Raw genomic sequence first — 18,439 nt, 5'->3', positions numbered from 1 at the left:
TGGCTATGATAGCATTACTTAAAATGAGGCATAAATTCCTAGTACTTATAAGTTTTACACAACTATAGAAAGCAAATTCACAAATAGTTGTAAATGTAAGCGTGCTTTGCCGAGACCAAATGCCTCTGAAAAAATGAACATGCCCTAGGCAGACGTTGCTCTCGGCTCTGGCTTCACTCCACTGGCCCTAGAAGGACTTAAATGACTCCGGTTCTTCTCTCTCCAAATCTGTGCGATACCTTCCCTTGTACGGCGCACCACGACCGCATGCGGCCGGTCTCGACCCCAGTGCACCACGGCGTCATTTAGGACCGCCTTTATTCCTTTCCCTAGCCCTTGACAACCGAAAAGTACTTCTTGCTCCAACTCTCATAACGTGATGCAAACTCTGCGTGTCTTCATTTTCTTCTTAGCTAAAAACAGAAACAGAAATATAGTGGCTCTTAAATTTTTGTTGGTGCATTATAATTATGCATAATTCGTTGTTACATATTCGTACATTCCGAAATGCAATGCTTTAAAATCTTGCAGAGAACTAACTAAGCCTTACTCCCTCGCTGTTTGCCACCCTGCGCTCGGGAACCCGCCAGCATCCCTCCATTCCGCCGCTAGGTGGCAGGAGAGGCACCGAGGCCGGAAACCATCGCCGGTAATCCTGTGACGTCACCCAGCCCCGGCGCTGATTGGCTGTCTCTTAGATAACGGGGGCCCGGGAGCCAGACGCCGAACCGGAAGCGTCGGGTAAAGCAAGTGCAGCGTCCCGAGACTGAGCCTGCGCATTCAGGATGCCAACCACCCACCGACCTGAAACCAGGCAGCTGCAGCTCCTCCTCTGGCCTGAGGGGGCACACCATCCAGCTGGAGGGAAGGGGGAACCTGCTGAGAAGGGTCACACTGTTAGGGGCTGGGCCTCACCGAGGGGAGGCGGCAGCTTGCGAGGAGGGCTCACGGTGATAGTGGGGTTACTCTGAGAGGTCCACACAGAGGAGGGGTGCAGCCGTGAGGGGCTCTGCACACCGACGGCGGCACTGTCACCCTGAGGGAGGGCCCCCCGGGGAGGGCTCTCGAGGGAAAGCGGTCTTTGAGGGGGCGGGATCTCGCCGAGGGGTGGGCTCTCACGGAAGGAGGGGCTTCCTGCAGGTGGAAGCTTCTCCCTTAAAAGAGGGTCGGCCATTCGGACAAAGAAGTTAGAGGGAGGTCCAGGCTGGTGGCCTCGGGCGGAGGCGCTGGAATCTGAACTTTCTTCGGGGGCGGCGGGATGGATGAGGCGGAGCCGGGGCCACGCCAGGCAGGGTCGGGCCAAGGGCTCCCTGCAGACCCGGGGTGCCTCGACCCCCGCGGAAACCCAAGGCGCTAGGGAGCCCGGGGGTCTGGGGCGTGGGGAAATGGGCGGCGCGGCCGCGGGCGCAGGCCGGGGAGGTCGACGGTCGCTGGCCGCCTCCGGCTGCGGCTGGGCCTCAGGGGTCTAGTTTCCTGCGATCCCGGGAGCCGGCCGGCCCCCTGAGCTGCCCTCCGCGCCGGGACCTCGCGCCCGCGAGCCCGTGAGCGGCCGGGGGCGTGGCCGCCGCCCGGGCGGGAAGGAGTTAAGCGCAGGCCCGGCCCCGCCCCGCCCCGCAGGCCGCGCAGCCCGAGCCGAGCGAGCGAGCGAGCGAGCAGCCGCGCCCGCCGCCTCCGCCCGCCCGCCCGCCGCCGCCGGGCCCGGGAGCGCCGCCGCAGCCCAGGCCCAGGCCCTGCGCAGAGCGGAGCGGCGCCCCCCGGGCCAGCCAGCGGCGCGGCGGGGCGGGCCGGGGCCCGCGGGTCTTCGTTCTCCCGGCGGGAGCGGGAGTCCCGGCGCCCATGGCGAGCGCGGCCTGCCCGGGCCCCGGGGACCCTGCCATGTGAGGCGGGCCCGGGCTGGGGGCCCGGCCATGGCCGGGGAGCGGCCCCCGCGGCGGGGCCCTGGGCCCGGGCGCGGAGAGCCGCCGGGGGAGGGGCCGCCGGGGCCGGGGGGCGCCAGCGCAGGCCCGGGCCGGGGCCGCCCCTCCTCCTACCGGGCCCTCCGCAGCGCGGTGTCCAGCCTGGCGCGGGTGGACGACTTCCACTGCGCCGAGAAGATCGGGGCCGGCTTCTTCTCTGAGGTCTACAAGGTAGGACCGCGGAGAGGGTAGAGGGGCGGGACCGAGCTTCCACCGGAGGCTGGAACTTGGGGGCCCGGGCTCGGCTCCCCGGCCCGCGCCGACCCCTCCTGCCCGCAGGTTCGGCACCGACAGTCGGGGCAGGTCATGGTGCTGAAGATGAACAGGCTCCCCAGTAACCGGGGCAACACGCTGCGGGAGGTGCAGCTCATGAACCGGCTCAGGCACCCTAACATCCTAAGGTGAGCCATCCCAGGAGGAAAGGGGAGAAGATCCTGTGGGGAAAGTGGGGACTGAGGAGCGCTGGGGCTCTTCCGAGCCGAGCCTCCTGTCTTCCCATCCTCTTCCAGGTTCATGGGGGTGTGTGTGCACCAGGGGCAGCTGCATGCTCTTACAGAGGTAAGGACAGGTGAAGGGGTGGGGGTGGGGGGACGCCTGCAGCATCACCTCCACCCAGGGGGAAAGGAAGTCAGCCAGCTTGGTGGATGTACAGAGAAGAAAGAGGCTCAGGACCCAGGAGAGCCTTCCTGAACTTCCCATTGGGCAGCCCACATATAAGAGGCCTCAGATGGTCTCATTCGCTGTACCCTCTAGAATACGCCTGTCCCATAGAACTTTTTGCAGTGATGGAGATGTTTCGTATCTGTGCTGTCCAGTACAGTGGCCACACAGGAGGCTAGGCTAGAGCATGGGAACTGTGGCAGGTATGACTGAGGAAATGAGTGTTTAATTGTATTTAAATTGAGTAACGTGCTGGGTGTGGTGGCACACACCTGTAATCCAAGTACTTAGGAGGCTGACATGGGAGGATCACAGGTTGGAGGACAGCCTCAGCATCATAGCAAGACTCTTAGCACTAACAAGAAACTCTGTTTCAAAAAATTAAAAATAAAAAGGGCCAGGAGTGAAGCTTGGAGGTAGAATGCCCCTGGTCCGATCTCCAGTAGCACAAGAAGAAATTTTGAAGAACTTAAATAGTTGCACATGGCCAGCAGCAGCTACTTTATGGGATAGGGCAGTCTTAGAACATGAATGGGAGACCTTAGAGCACAGATGTGCCCTTCTGACCTTTGTGAGCCTCCTGAGTGTCCCCTGACTTATAAGTGGGAGACCTAGGATACGGGCTGAAGCCTTGACTTTCATTTCCCTTTTCCTACCTCTGTATCCAGTATATGAATGGAGGGACCCTGGAACAGCTACTCAGCTCCCCAGAACCCCTGTCCTGGCCAGTCCGGCTCCGCCTGGCCCTGGACATTGCCCGAGGCCTGCGGTACCTGCATGCCAAAGGTGTATTCCACCGAGACCTCACGTCCAAGGTAGGCTGGCCAGGTGGGTGGAGGCATGGAAGAGGGTTTGAGACTGTTAGGTTGTAACTGGCCCATGGATGCTGGAGTGTGGATGATGGGTATGTTAGGATATTGCGTGGCAAGCCATTGGAGAATATTTAGGTGCTTGGGTACAGGGAGTGCACTGAGGAACCACCCCACTAGAGTGTTGGGTAATGTTGCAATACTGGGATGCAGTGGAGTACTGGGAGAGAGGGCCGGGGTTCTGCTGGAGTGGTGGGCTTTGGGGTGTACACTGGGAGACCAGAGAGCAAAAGGCGATGGGTGTGTGAGGATGTCTCTCTGTGTGTGGTCAGAACTGTCTGGTCCGACGGGAAGACCGAGGCCTTACAGCTGTGGTGGGTGACTTCGGGCTGGCTGAAAAGATTCCTGTGTATAGGTGAAGTGAATATCCCTATTCCCCCCAAACCTCCCGGAGGTATGCTAAGTGAAACCCCCAAGGATATTCCCCTGGGGTAGGGAGGGGCCTCCTGCTCCCCTTTTCTCCTGGGGAAGATGCTCAAGTGGCCCATGACTGACCACCCTGCCCCGGCCCTGCAGGGAGGGGGCGAGGAAGGAGCCGTTGGCCGTGGTGGGGTCCCCGTACTGGATGGCTCCAGAAGTGTTGCGGGGTGAGCTGTATGATGAGAAGGTAAGATGTCACCCCATCAGAGCCCCATCCCAACAACAACCCTACCAGAGCTTCAGGACCCCCATGACCTCCCAAGTCCCTCACAGCCACCTTTCTAACACGTGAAAACTCTTAGGGCCCCTGCCCCCCGATCCTGACCTATTCCAACAAAATTCTGAAGTGAACCCTGTCGATTCCTCCCCTGACATCATCATCTCCCGCCCCCAGGCCGATGTCTTTGCCTTTGGCATTGTCCTCTGTGAGCTTATAGCCCGAGTACCTGCAGATCCTGACTACCTACCCCGGACAGAGGTCAGTACACCTCTCCAGGTTTGCAACAGGAGATCTGTGCTCATGAGCAGGGCGGGTCGCCTGCAGGGAGCTGTCCACCGAGCGGGCAGGAGAGCCCACGGAGGGCTGACCTAGAGGCCCTTCCTCTGTCCCACAGGACTTTGGCCTGGATGTGCCTGCTTTCCGAACCCTGGTGGGGGACGACTGCCCGCTGCCTTTCCTGCTCCTGGCCATCCACTGCTGCAGCGTAAGAGCCCAAGAGCCTGGCTCCTACCGCCCCGCCCCAGGAGCTGCCATGGCTGCTCTGTGGGATGCTGGTGATGGGAGGAAGACTCAGGGACCCTTTTCACAGCACTGAGTGAAACTGCCCCTGCCTCTGCCCTTCAGATGGAACCCAGTACTCGGGCCCCCTTCACCGAAATCACTCAGCACCTGGAGTGGATCCTGGAGCAGCTGCCTGAGCCAGCGCCCCTCAACAGGATGCCCCTGACACACCAAGGTAAGAGAGCATGTCCTCGCCCGAGTAAGTCCTGTGCCTCTCTCCTGCTTAGGACTAAGAGAGTTATCGGGGGAGATGGGCAGATTTATTGAGAAGGCTGAGAGTCCGCTTGGGGTGGGGTGGATCCCAAAGAAGGTAGCTTTCTAATGCTAGAGCCTAAAAGAGAGGTAACCGGTGGCTGGGGTAACGGTGCCCCTTCTCTAGCACCCTTTCTAAGCTCCAGTCTCACCAGCCCCCTGGGGAGTAATGAGGCCCTTAGAAGCCACCATCAGATGCCGAGAACAGTAATCCTAGACTTCTCTGTCTACAGGGTCCATTCCAAGAGGGGGTCCCTCTGCCACGCTTCCCAGGCCAGACCCCCGGCTCTCCCGAAGCCGGTCAGACCTCTTCCTGCCCCCATCACCAGAGTCACCCCCCACTTGGGGGGACAGTCTGACACGCATCAATCCCTTCTCACTACGGGAAGACCTCAGGGGTGGCAAGATCAAGCTCCTGGACACACCCAGCAAACCCATCACCCCGCTGCCCCTTGTGCCACCATCACCGCTGCCCTCCAGCCAGCTGCCCTTGGTGACCACTCCGGAGACCCTGATCCAGCCCGGGACACCCGCCCGCCGCTGCCGCTCGCTACCCTCGTCCCCTGAGCTCCCTCGCCGCATGGAGACTGCACTGCCAGGTCCTGGCCCTCCCCCTGCGGGCCCCTCAGCTGGCGAGGAGATGGAGTGTGAGGGCAGCAGCCCGGAGCCCGAGCCCCCAGGACCAGTTCCCCAGCCGCCCCTGACTGTGGCCACAGACAACCTCATCAGCACTTGTTCCTCTGCCGCCCAACCCTGGACCCCTAGATCAGGACCTCCCCTCAACAACAACCCCCCAGCTGTGGTGGTGAACTCCCCGCAAGGCTGGGCTGGGGAGCCCTGGAACCGGGCCCAGCATAGCCTGCCACGGGCGGCAGCTCTAGAACGGACAGAGCCCTCGCCACCCCCTTCAGCTCCCCGGGAGCCCGAGGAGGGGCTGCCCTGTCCTGGCTGCTGCCTTGGCCCCTTCAGCTTTGGCTTCCTGTCCATGTGCCCCCGCCCCACCCCAGCTGTCGCCCACTACCGCAACCTGAACTGTGAGGCGGGCAGCCTCCTCTGCCACCGTGGGCACCATGCCAAGCCGCCCACGCCCAGCCTGCAGCTGCCCGGGGCACGCTCCTAGCGGTGGGCTGTGATCGCAGGCCTCCAACTTTGGCCTTCAGGACATGGCGTGAGGACGGAGCGCACTTGCTGGACAGTGCCAGCCCCAGATGGGCTGACTGGCTCTTCTCCCCATGTAGGGGGGCCTCAGCATGGACTCGAGAGACAGAGCACCTCCTCTCCAACCCCTGGGCTCGCTCTCCCACGGGGCTCACTGAACCAGACACAGCCTTGCTGACACACGAGACTAACACGTGCAAATTATTTAAAAGTATTTCAATAAAAACTGCCTGGCTGGCTCCGGGCCGCCCCATCCACTCAGCCCGTGCGCCCTGCTCCCCCCACCCATTTCCAGCATGGAAAGTGCTTAAGGAAGCCAAAGTCCCTTCCAGAGGCTTCTCAACGCTCTTCCCAGGAACAGTCCAGTTTCTGAGACAGGGTTTCAAGCAGGCAACAGGCTGGCGCTTGGCTGGCACTGCCCAGGTTGAGGGAATGCTGGGCCGTGATGATCTTAAAACATGTCGGCCACGGGCTAGGGAAGAGAGGCACAAGCTCCTGCTGGCATGAATGTCTGCAAGAGTAAAGTCAGTGAGCGCCACAGCTGACTGCACTGACCCCCTGCGGCTCACCCTTCCTCCCCAGCGCCCTGCACAGCCTTACCTGCTCTCCTGTCCAGCCCACCCTCACATAAGCAGACCAAGCCACCGGAGACTGTAAACCCGGCAACAAATCCCCACCATGGGCTCTGAGACCCTCTGCTCCTGCACACCCATCCCATCCCTCATGCTTACCCAGCTCATATGCAAGGAGTGGTCCTCATCTGGAACCCTGAGGGCTTCCCGCTGACAGATGTAGTGAAGGTTCTCTGTACACTTCTCAGACTGTATTCCTTGCCAACTGTGTACCTTCATACATTTTAAGCTTTGAGAATAACATGGAGAGTGGCAGGTAGAGCTGGGATATTCTCTGGGCACCTCCTCGCCTTGCTCTGCATAAAACCCAGTCTATGAGTCCTTACCCTGCCTGCCTAAGCCCACATCTGGACATGGTTCAGGGGAAGAGGCTTTAGGACCATGGGAGGAGGAGTTGCCAGAGATCCTAATGATGAATATTCCAGGAGGGAACCATGAGGTGGCCACCTCATTCCAGGGTCTGACCCTCAGATTTACCACTGTACCTGGGGCTGCTCTAGTGCCCCAAGTGGCCTGGACTTAGAAAGTACAAACTCATTTGGGTAGCATTGTCTGGGGATGGGAAGTTAGAACACAGGTGTTCTTCATCTGCTGTGGAGCCCTAGCTAAAATAGCTCCTCTCTCTGAAAGGTGACAGGTCCCAAACAAATTTTTTACAGCAGAGCTGGGTGTGGTGGTGCACTCTTGTAATCCCAGTTCTTGGGAAGCTGAGACAGGAGGATTGCAGGTTTGTGGCCAGCCTCAGCTGCTTAGTGAGGTCCTGTTCCAAAATAAATAGGGCTAGGGGTATAGCTTAGAGGTAGATGTCCCTGGGTTCAATCCCCAGTACCCCCCCACACACACACAGTATATTCCATGGACCTCTAGGTACTAGGGACAAAATAGAGAACTGTCCTAAAGACTTACTAATCAAATAGGGAACAAACATAGGCAATTATTGATTTATGGAGGATTTGGAAGAGAAAAACTTGGGGAAATTATTGCTATGTCTTTGTGAGGGGGATTATGGAGTTTAAACTGCCTAAGTTATCACAGACTTACCCATTCTGCTGCCAGGTCTTATGGTAGCCAGGGTCAATCCAATATGGACCTGCACCCACACATAACAACAACTCACGAATGTGTTTGGGGAACTGCTGATGGGAGGTTTAGAGAACAGAGATAAGTGGTGAGTGATGAGAAACGGAGGGGGGGGGAACACCCAGGAGAAGGCCTATGATAGCAAAAGGGCTGTCCCATCTTTGGTACATGACAGCTTGTTGGTGACTATTTCTTGCATCCTTCAAGGGCCACCCTGCAGGCACAGCCCCAACATTAGTTCACTTCCCAGCTGGGTAAGAATATCTGCCATCATCCGGAGGGGAGTCATTCTGTGGACTGTTCTGGTCCCAACAAACCAGTCGGTGCAATGCAGCCTCCAGTCTGGCACCTCTTTGCCTGAGAGGCCATGAGAGCCAAAGAACCATTAAGCAGCCCAGAGGGCGAGACAGAGGCACAGGGTAAAGTAGGATGGTTCATGAGTTTCAGCTCTCTAGCTTAGTGGCAGAGCTGTGATGGGGGTGCCGGCGCCCTTCCTGATGACAGTAACATCAACAGCCACTTCTGTCTGTGGGTGGGGTATGCTTACTGAATAAAAAGAACGAATTTCATCAAACGTGGCCAGTTTGGAGGACAGAGATGAACAATGGCGTTGGCTCTCCTCCCATGTTTTCATAGTAGGTGAGAAGTAATAGCAGAGTCTCTTGTTCAGTATCCATCCCACTGGACAGCAGGAGTCTGCAAAGCAGAGAGTGACGCCTGGGGGGAAAGTGACTACTAGCGATCGGGTTGCGAACAACATTCCCCTAGGTCAAAAGTCCTTCATGTTTGCAATCTTTCTTTCTTCTGCCTCCCCTGGAAATGCCTTACCTGTGTATAGTTAGTAAAACAAGTCTTTCAGGACTTTAACATTCAACATCGCTTCTTAATCTGGAGGTTTATTTTTATAAGGTTGGTGTTAATATCTTCAATTTCTTTTATTTATTTATTTAGTTAGTTTTGGTGTGTGGGGGTGTGTGTGGTACTGGGATTGAACTCAGGTGCACTTTACCTCTGAGCTACACCCCAGCCCTATTTTATTTTAGCAGAGAGCCTAAATTGCTGAGGGCCTCACTAAGTAGCGGAGGCTGTCTTTGAACCTGCAGTCCTCCTGTCATAGTCTCCCAAATACTGGGATTACAAGAGTGTGCCACCACGCCCAGCTTCCAATTTCTGAAAGGTTAAAGTTCACCCTGACGGTTTGCTAACCTCACCTGGGCACCCATAGTTGGTCAACAAGCCTCTCATTTGTTTCTTTATTCCATTTCCCTCCTAAATCATCACACACACACACACACACACACACACACACACACACACACACACACACACACACACTTCACATTCAAAGCTTTGCCACAGGCTGGGTGTGGTAGCGCACGCTTGTAATCCCAGCTTTTGGGAGGCTGAGACAGGAAGATCGCGGTTTGCGGACATCCTCAGCTACTTAGTGAGGCCTTCCGTAACTTAGTGAGACCCTGTTTCAAAATAAAGAATAAAAAATGGGCAAGGGTGTAGCTCAGAGGTAGAATGCCCCTGGGTCCCACCCCAAACCTGCGGGGGGGGGAGGGGGTCCCCACAGTTCTCCTGTTGGCTGCCTCCTGTCTCCATAAACAGACAACCTTGGTTCCTGTTTTGCTGAAAATGTGAACACGTTTCACTTACCTCCTTTCTACTTCAGTTTGTCTCTTCTCTGTTCTTCTTTTCCTGATTATTCATAAGAAATAAACATCCTTCTCTTTATTTATTTATTTATTTATTTATTTATTTACTTATTTATTTTTGTGGTACTGGAGATGGAACCCAGGGGCATTCTGCCTCCAAACTATACCCCTAGCCCTATTTTTTTTTTTTTTTTTTTTTTTTTTTTTTTGCAGGTCTGGGGATGGAACCCAGGGGCATTTGACCTCTGAGATACACCCCCTGCCCTATTTTTTATTCTTTATTTTGAGACAGCGTCTCACTAAGTTGCAGAGGGCCTCACTAAGTAGCCAACACTGTCTACAAACAGCGATCGTTCAGTCTCAGCCTCCTGAATGCTAGGATTACAAGCGTGTGCCACCATGCCCGGCTCCCCCTAGCCCTATTTTTTATTCTGTATTTTGAAACAGGGTCTCACCGAGTTGCAAAGGGCCTCACTAAGTAGGTGAGGCTATCTGCAAACCATGATTCTCCTGTCTCAGCCTCCCAAGTACTGGGATTACAAGCATGTGTAGGGGTTTGTTTATATAGAGCAATTTTGCTCACTAGCTATATCCCAAGTGCCTGGCCACATTCCAGAACATATGTATCCTGTAACTGTTTATATAATTAATTAACTGGTATAACCTAGACTGGGACAGTATGATTAAATTGTGTTTTGTTTTGTTTTGTTTTTGGTGGTACTGGGGGTGGAACCCAGAGGCTTTCTACCTCACAAGACTATACTCCCAGACCTTTTTTATATTTTATTTGGAAACAGGGTCTCACTAAGTTGCTGAGAGCCTCACTAAGTAGCTGAGGCTGGCTTCGAACCCGTGCGATCCTCCTGTCTCAGCCTCCCAAGCACGGGGATTACAACCGTGCGCCACCACGCCCGGCTTTAGATTTGTGTTTTTAAAGTACTTCCTGGCTCCAGCAGGAAGAATGGGCCATGTTTGGGTAGAGTGGAGGGTAGTTAAGAAAGCTGTTTCATTAATCTTTGCAAAAGATGAGATGAGAGCAGGTTATGTTTGCCCACACTCTAATCCCAATACTAGGGAGGCTGAAACAAGAGGATCACTGCTATTTAGGCCCTCTGCAACTTAGTGAGACCCTGTTTCAAAATAAAATAGGGCTTGGGGTGTAGCTCAGAGGTGGGATGCTTCTGGGTTCATTCCTCAGAACTACAAAAAAAAAAAAAGAGAGAGAGAGAGAAAGAGAGAGATGAGATGAGAAAAATGCAAATGGAGCGGGGCGGGACATGGTGGCACATGCCTGTCACCCCAGCTACTTGGGAGGCTGAGGCAGGAGGATCACATGTTTGAGACTAGCATCAGCATCTTAGTGAGATCTGTCTCAAGGTATTTTAAAAATTTTTTACTTTTTGTGGTGCTAGGGTTTGAACCCAGGGGCTTTCTACCTCTGGGCTATACTCCCAGGCCTATTTTATACTTTATTTGGAAACAGGGTCTACGTTGCTGAGAGCCTAACTTAGTAGCTGAGGCTGGCTTCAAACCTGTGTGATCCTCATATCTCAGTCTCCCAAATGCTGGGATTTCAAGTGTGTGCAGTGTGTGTGTGTGTGTGTGTGTGTGTGTGTGTGTGTGTGTGTTTGTGGCGCTGAGGATGGAATCGAGGAGCATTCTACCTTTGAGCTACACCCCCAGCCCTGTTTTATTTTTTATTTTGAAACACTAAATTGCAGAGAGCCTCACTAAGTTGCTGAGGCTGGCCACAAACCTGTGATCCTCCTATATCAGCCTTACAAGTACTGAGATTATAGACATCTGCCACCACCACACCCAGCTAAAATACAATTTTTAAAAGGGGCTGAAGATGTAACTCAGTAGTAGAGCACTTTCCTAGCATACTCAAGGCCCTGGGTTCAATCCCCAGTACAAAAAGTACAAATGAATATTAGTTGTGGAGAATGGAAGGAATTGCTCTCTGATGTAGTAGGAGACAGAGGCACCCGCTAAAAGTAAGGGAGAAGATAATAGGGAAGGAGTTATCATGGAGAGCAAGCCAACCACTCTACCTCCGAGCTAAACCTCCAGCATTTTTTTTTAAAAACAGGGTCTTGGCATCTTGCCAGGTTGTTAATAGCCTAGCTAAGTTGCTGAAACTAGTCTCAAATCTATGATCCTCCTGTCTCAGCTTCCCAAGTATGGAGATTACAGCCATATGCCACTATGAGCCACTTATTTTTTATTTTAAAACAGGGTGGTCACAAAGGCACAAGAAACTAAAAGGCGAATCAATAGGTGGGATTGCATGAAAGTGATAGTACAGCAAAAGAAACTATCAAGAACCTCAACCGAGAGCCAACAGAATAGGAAAAGAATATTGCCAACTACTCCTCTGATAGAGGACTAATATGTAGAATAGACAGAGAACTGAAGAAACTCAGCACTAAAAAAACAAATAACCCAAGCCGGACGTGGTGGTGCAGCTTGTAATCCCCGCGCTTGGGAGGCTGAGACAGGAGGATCGCGCAGGTTCAAAGCCAGCCTCAGCTACTCAGTGAGGCTCTCAGCAACTTAGTGAGACCCTGTTTCCAAATAAAATATAAAATAGGTCTGGTAGTATAGCCCGGAGGTAGAAAGCCCCTGGGTTCCATCCCCAGTACAAAGAAAGAAAGAAAGAAAGAAAGAAAGAAAGAAAGAAAGAAAGAAAGAAAGAAAGAAAGAAGAGAAAAAATAACCCCATCAAAAACGGGGCAAGTAAGCCGGGCATGGTGGCACACGCTTGTAATTCCAGCATTTGGGAGGCTGATATAGGAGGATCACAGGTTTGCAATTCAGTCAGCCTCAGCTACTTAGTGAGGCCCTCCACAACTTAGTGAGACCCTGTTTCAAAATAAAGAATAAAAAATAGGGCAGGGGGTATAGCTTGGAGGTCGAATGCCCCTGGGTTCCATCCCCAAACCTGCAAAAATAGGGGGGGGGGGGCAAGTGAACTAAATAAACACTTCACAAAGGAAGAAATGGCCAATAAATGCATAAAAAATGCTCAACATCACTAGCAATCAAAAAAATCCAAATCAAAACTATCTGAGATTCCACCTAACTCCAACTAGAATGGCAATCATTCAAAACACAAGCAACAACAAATGCTGGGGAGGATGTGGAGACGTGGGAACTATAAAACATTGTTGATGGGATTGCAAATTAGTGCAACCACTTTGGAAAACAGTACGGAGAATCCTCTGAAGAATGGGAACAAATCTACCATTCGATCCAGCAATACCACTTCTGGGTATCTACCCAAAAGAAAGGAAACCAAACCATCAAACTAATGCATGTGTATCTATGTTCATAGCTGCACAATTCACCATAGCCAAACTACGGAACCAGCCGAGATGTCCATCAACAGATGAATGGATTACAAAACTGTGGGATATGTTCACAATGGAATTTTACTCAGCCATCAAAAAAACACAATTACATCATTTACAGGGAAATGGATGGAACTGGAAGACATTATTCTAAGTGAGATTAGTCAATCACAAAAAATAAATTGGATGCTTTCCCTAATATGCAAAAGCTAGGGAGAAATGGGTCACAGGAAGAACTCTAGATGAAGAAAGAGATTCTATAGATGAGTAAATAAGGCGACCTGAGGGGATGGGAGGGGGAAGAGGGAAATTCTCTAATGCACACGATGCACTTTAACAAACATATCAAAGTTAAGCCAGGCATGGTGGCGCACACTTGTAATCCCAGCATTCAGTAGGCTGAGACAGGAGGATTGTGGTTCAAAGACAGCCTCAGCTACTTAGGCCCTCTGCAACTTAGTGAGACCGTTTCAAAATAAAGAATAAAAAATAGGGCAGGGGGTGTAGCTCAGAGGTCGAATGCCCCTGGGTTCCATCCCCAGACCCCCAAAAAATTTATATATATATATATATATATATATATATATATATATATATATATATATTTGTGTGTGTGTGTGTGTTAATCTAATCACTAAGCCAAGCATGGGAAGGAGGGATGAGGAGGAAATGGGGTAGAAATTGGGTAAGGGGTAACTGGGTGATGTGTGTATGTATGTCTCCACCATCTTGTATCCCATTAAGATATATGACTACAATACCCCCAAAAATAATTTTTTTTTCTTTTTGTGGTACTGGGGTTCCTGGAAGCCCTTCTACTTCTGGGCTACACTCTCACACCTATTTTTTTATTTTTTATTTTTTTTTTAAAAACAGCTCGCCGGCTGCTGAGAGCCAGAGACAGCCCCGCACCAGAGTCTCCTGGGCTCCCGCGGCCCCTCAGTCTAGGAGCCCTCCCCTCCCCTCCCCCTCTCCCCAGTGATACCTGGAATGGTGCACCTGAGGAAGGTCTTCACTGTGTCCCTCATGCTGCTCAGCCTCTGTTCCAAGGCACTCCTCTGCTGCTCTTCCCTTTGCAAGTCCTGCCGGGTCTTCTCCTTGTCCAGCTGGCAGACCTGGAGCTGCTCCTCGGCAGCCTGGTGACCCTTTTCTTCCATCACTAGCGCTTCCTGACTCTGGGCCAGCTCTCTCCTGGACGCCTGCAGAACTTCTTCCTTCTGCCTCAGCTGAGCTGTCTTGAGGTGGAGCTGCTGCCGCAGGCTGCCGTTAGTGGCCTCCAGAACCCTGTTCACCTGCTGCAGCTGCCGAGACGCCTGCAGATCTGGTTGACCAGAAGGAGAGATTTGGAGGGCAACTCCGCTGGCCAGCGCTGGTGCCCTGAGACTGCAGCATTAGCCCCTTCAATGTAAGGCCTGAAGGCCCAACACTTGAGGAGGTACTGGACTAGGCCGGGATGACTGGGAAGGACAGACCTAGTTGGAAACTGGGACAAAAGCTAAGGGTATGACGGCAGTGACTATGCCCTGCTCAGGAAGCGCAGTCTGAGGCACCGCAGAGGGGAGTTATTTGGGGTGAATGGAGTAGCCATACTCACAGCGCACTCCCAGGCAGATGGCAGCGACCCCCAAGAGCAGGCTGGTGATGAGCAGGCCCAGCAGGGAGTATTGCAAGCAGGGGACACCACCTTGAGGGACAAGGTGAGGGGCATTCAGTCCCAGGGAAGGATTTTTTTTGGGGGGAGGTGTGGTGCTGTGGATTGAATCCAGAGATATCCTACTTTGAGCTACAACCCCAGCCTGATTTTATTCCTTATTTGGAAACAGAACCTCACTAAGTTGATTTGAGTCTCACTACTTGCTGAGGTTGTCCTTAAACCTGTGATCCTCCTGTCTCAGCCTCCCAAGTACTGGGATTAGAGCTGTGCACCACCCCACCCGGATCCAGAGAAGGATTTATAGGCTGTGGGCATGGGTGGCCGAGAACATTCCTAGGAAAGCATACCTAAGAGGACTGCCAGCAGGGACAGTACTGGGAGGGCTGGTCGGGTAATGGGGTACTTTGCTGGTGGGGAAGAGAGGGTGTTCCGGAGTATGGGTGGGCGATGGCAACCGGCAAGGCAGATGGAGGGCATTAATCCATAGGCAAGAACTAAATCTCAGACGGAGAGGGAAAGAGTTTGGCAGGAGGGGCAAGTGTACTGGGGCCATCGGAAGAGTGGGTTGTGATCTGGATCTACAGGCCGCTGGAATAATCCCTACAAGGATGGGGCTGCAGGGTCTGGCCGCGGGGTGGTGGGCTCCCAGGGGGCGGTCCCTGGGCTGCCTGGGAGGGGACGGTACCCACAGCGTAGCACCCACGCGGCAGGCAGCGACGTCCCGGAGCTCCAGGGTGTAGCTGGCGGTTCTGCCTTGGCCCCTAAGGAAACTGAGCGTCCACAGAGTAAGTGAAAGCCCGGGGATGCCCGGTGCCCCAGGCTGCCCCGCCTCGCCCTCTACAGCTGCCCTGAGACCCAGCGTCATTCTCTCTCAGCTCCCTCCTGGGTCGCACCTTATCCCCACTCACCCTCCCCTCATCTCGTTCACACCCCTAACCCTCTCCATTTCCCACTAGAACCCATCTCCCACGGGGCGCCATGGTCCCTCGCCCACGCTCGTCATCCTCCTGGGATCCCACCATGACCCTCGCCCTCACTGATCTCTTTAAGAACTGCCCTGCGCCTTCCCCCAGGGTCTCCACAAGACTCCTGTGGACTCCCCAGCTCAAGACAGCCCCACAGGGCCTCTCCGGGGGGTTCCACACCTCCATGGTCCCCTAGTCCAGATGAAGCCAGACCCTTGGCCCCCGCTGGGACTGAGGGCACTTGCACATTCTCATAGGTGAGCTCCCCGTCCTCCTCCTCCTCGTAGGCTTCTTTGTCTGGAGAGAGAAGGAACCACAGTGGGAGTCTGGAATGGAGCCTGCGGGGTGCAGGGATGAGAAGAGGCACCCATCCCCCTTACCCTGTTCCAACTGGCTGGAGATGGTCTTCTTCAGGGGCGCCTTCACAAACCGGAGGTCCGCATAGGTGACAGCCTCAGCCATGGTTGCCGGCACCTGAGCCCTCTGTCCCCCGCTGGCCGCTCCCGGTCTGTCCCTCTGCACTCTTCGGCCGTGTGTTCTCTGGCCACACTGCTCAGCACTCTGCCCTGTGACTCCTCACAAAAGAGGAAGGTGCCGTCTGTCACAGATGGGCTCAGTGAAGCAGAGGGCGTCCTTGGGTGGGAGCCAGATGGCAGGGAAGGGTCACTGGGGTCAGAGCACTGGGTAGGTGGCCTGCCCCTGCGTCTGGCCTGCGCCCCCCGCGGGTTTCCTAGATCCAAGCAGGCTCCCTGCACCCGCCCCTGGTTATTGTCCTTGCCCCCCTGACTGCCTGTCCACTCACCCATTGCATGTGGAGATCTTTTGTACCCAGCTGACCCCAAGCCAGATCCCGTCATTGCTCCAGGTGAGGCTCCCTCCTCCTCATCATTTTGGGGGGCCCTAGAATGCAGCCTTAGCTCCTTGTCATTCTGGGATTTCAGTAGGCCTATGGGTTCCCAGAAAGGAGCCCTGATTTTGTGGCTTAAATAGGGCTCATATCCCCCATCAGCCCATCTCAGCCTCCCAAGCACTGGGATTATACACATGGCTATTCATTTATTTTGGTACCGGGGATTAAATCTAGGGACATTCTACATCTGAGCTACACCCCCAGCACTTTTTTGTGGGGAAGGTGTTGGGGATGGAATCCCAAGCAACTCCCCCAGCCCTATTTTTTATTCTTTTTTTGAAACAAGTTCTCAATAAGTTGTGGAAGGCCTCACTAAGTAACTAAGGCTGGGTGCAAACCGCGATTCTTCATCTCAGCCTCCCAAGTACTGGGATTACAAGTGTGCACCACCACACCTAGCAGCATTTTTTATTTTTAATTTTGAAACAAGATCTCAAGATCTCACTAAGTTGCTAAGGGCTGGCCTTGAATCTGCATCCTCCAGTCTCAGCCTCCAAAGTAATGGAATTATAGGTGTGCACCACCATGCCTGGCTCCAGCTTTATTTTTTATTTTGAAACAGGGTCTCACTAACTTGCTGAGGCTGACCTCAAACCTGTTATCCTCCTGTCTCAGCCTCCCCAGTACTAGGATTACTGGCATGCACCACCACGCCTAGCTAAAGTCTTCATTTGAAAGTATTCAGAGGCTGTGAATAGTAGAGTGAAGAACACCCTGTGCTCAATTCTCAGCACACACACACACACACACACACACACACAACATTGTCCTTTTACACCCAGCCTGAAGAGGAAGAGGCATTTGTGTGAGAAGCCGAAGGGGAGAAGCCCTTGTAGGTGGCCAGGACCTGGCTGATGGAGGGTGGATACTGAGCAACCGTGCCCTTAGGGTCTCCCTAAGGGTCTTTTGCCAGAGTGTGACCCCCACCGGAACTCCAAAAGAACCTGTATCTGAGTGTGAGAAGGAGTTGGACTAGGCAAGGGATGGAAATGAGACGAAGCCACCAGATGCATGACACCCGCCCACTCAGAAACCCCTTGCAGCTGCACAGAGATAAAAGGAAGGGGGAAGGTCCTCACCACAGGCCAGCAGCTCATATGACTGGTGATGTGTGGCAGGCGCTGTGCCAGGCGGCAGCGCTCTGCCCACCAGCCGGTCCAGCCTGCCCCAGAGACAGTGGCCGCGCGGCCAGAGGGGCACACCTGTCACCTGAGGAGTGTCTCTGAGGAGAGGCAGGTGTGGTGCACACACTTCCCCAGGTCTTCGTGGTCCCTTAGAGATGTCTGTGGGAGGCGAGGGTCGATGTCGCAGCCCACCTGGAGAGCGGGCTGAGGGCTGCCTGTGACACCTCTCACCTTTGCCACCGCAGGGAATGATGGGCCGTTTTCAGAGAAGTTGTCCTAGGTCATGGCAACAGATTCTGCAGATATTTTTCTTGTGGGGGTTCACTGTTTCTTGAGGTGTCCCTGCAGCTGCTAACGGTTCCTGCTTGATTAAAGTTTCCAACAGCCCGGTCCCCTCCCCCAGATACAGACGGTGGTGCGTGCTGCTGACTCCGCGTGGCCTCAGGGGACTGCGGGTGAGTGGGAGCCTGAGAGCAGCTGGCCTCAGGGGTGGGTGGGGACTGTCACAGGCATCTGTGGGAGGGTGAGATGCACCTCAGGTTAGTAAGCTGTGGGGGCCTTTGCAGGAATTCCATAAACTGTAGATAATGTCCTACCAACACACAGGTGAACATGTCCTGGGTACCAGGTAAAATGCCAAAGCCGAGCTTTCAGTATGCACTCAAAAAGGCACGAGTGGCCAGGCTCTGACTACTTTTTACATTTTGGAAATTTTACATTTTGGAAATTAATACCAAAGCAATTTTCCTATATTGGCACAAAAGGGTTGGGTGTGTATCTTCCAGGTAGAATGGCCCTGGGAGGTAGAAATCCCCAGTTTAAAAAAAAAAAATTTAGCCAGACATGGTGGTGCACGCTTGTAATCCCCATGCTTGGGAAGCTGAGACAGGAGGATCGCTCAGGTTTGAAGCCAGACTTCTCTAGCTTAAGAGACCCTGTTTCCAAATAAAAAATATAAAATAGGT

At 53.7% G+C, this 18,439-nt stretch overlaps 2 protein-coding genes across 3 annotated transcripts; one reads left to right on the top strand and one right to left on the bottom strand.

Annotated features, from left to right (window-relative positions):
- Window positions 1-1,907: 1,907 nt before the first annotated feature.
- TESK1 (testis associated actin remodelling kinase 1) lies at window positions 1,908-6,057 on the top strand (the record flags this gene model as incomplete). 2 transcript variants are annotated; one of them, XM_080709379.1, is made up of 10 exons in its annotated part: window positions 1,908-2,126; window positions 2,235-2,356; window positions 2,465-2,513; window positions 3,284-3,430; window positions 3,757-3,839; window positions 4,001-4,091; window positions 4,299-4,382; window positions 4,519-4,608; window positions 4,749-4,860; window positions 5,171-6,057. In XM_080709379.1, 10 exons carry the CDS (start codon window positions 1,908-1,910, stop codon window positions 6,055-6,057), a joined length of 1,884 nt encoding a protein of 627 aa, XP_080565505.1. The 2 variants fall into 2 exon arrangements, with proteins under 2 accessions (XP_080565505.1, XP_080565506.1); XM_080709380.1 differs by lacking the exons at window positions 1,908-2,126; window positions 2,235-2,356; window positions 2,465-2,513; window positions 3,757-3,839 and having other exon boundaries at window positions 3,291-3,430.
- A 489-nt stretch (window positions 6,058-6,546) lies between these two features.
- CD72 (CD72 molecule) lies at window positions 6,547-15,902 on the bottom strand (the record flags this gene model as incomplete). Its single annotated transcript, XM_080708938.1, has 8 exons — window positions 6,547-6,567; window positions 6,827-6,956; window positions 7,769-7,863; window positions 8,355-8,503; window positions 13,807-14,142; window positions 14,416-14,505; window positions 15,621-15,737; window positions 15,821-15,902. The coding sequence occupies 8 exons, from the start codon at window positions 15,900-15,902 to the stop codon at window positions 6,547-6,549; spliced, it is 1,020 nt and encodes a 339-aa protein (XP_080565064.1).
- Window positions 15,903-18,439: the final 2,537 nt, after the last annotated feature.

This window comes from Muscardinus avellanarius (assembly GCF_963383645.1).
Source record: "Muscardinus avellanarius genome assembly, chromosome: 13".
NCBI classification, from domain to species: domain Eukaryota; kingdom Metazoa; phylum Chordata; class Mammalia; order Rodentia; family Gliridae; genus Muscardinus; species Muscardinus avellanarius.
Note: the sequence above shows the minus strand (reverse complement) of the source record. Positions and strands in the feature narration are given on the sequence as shown.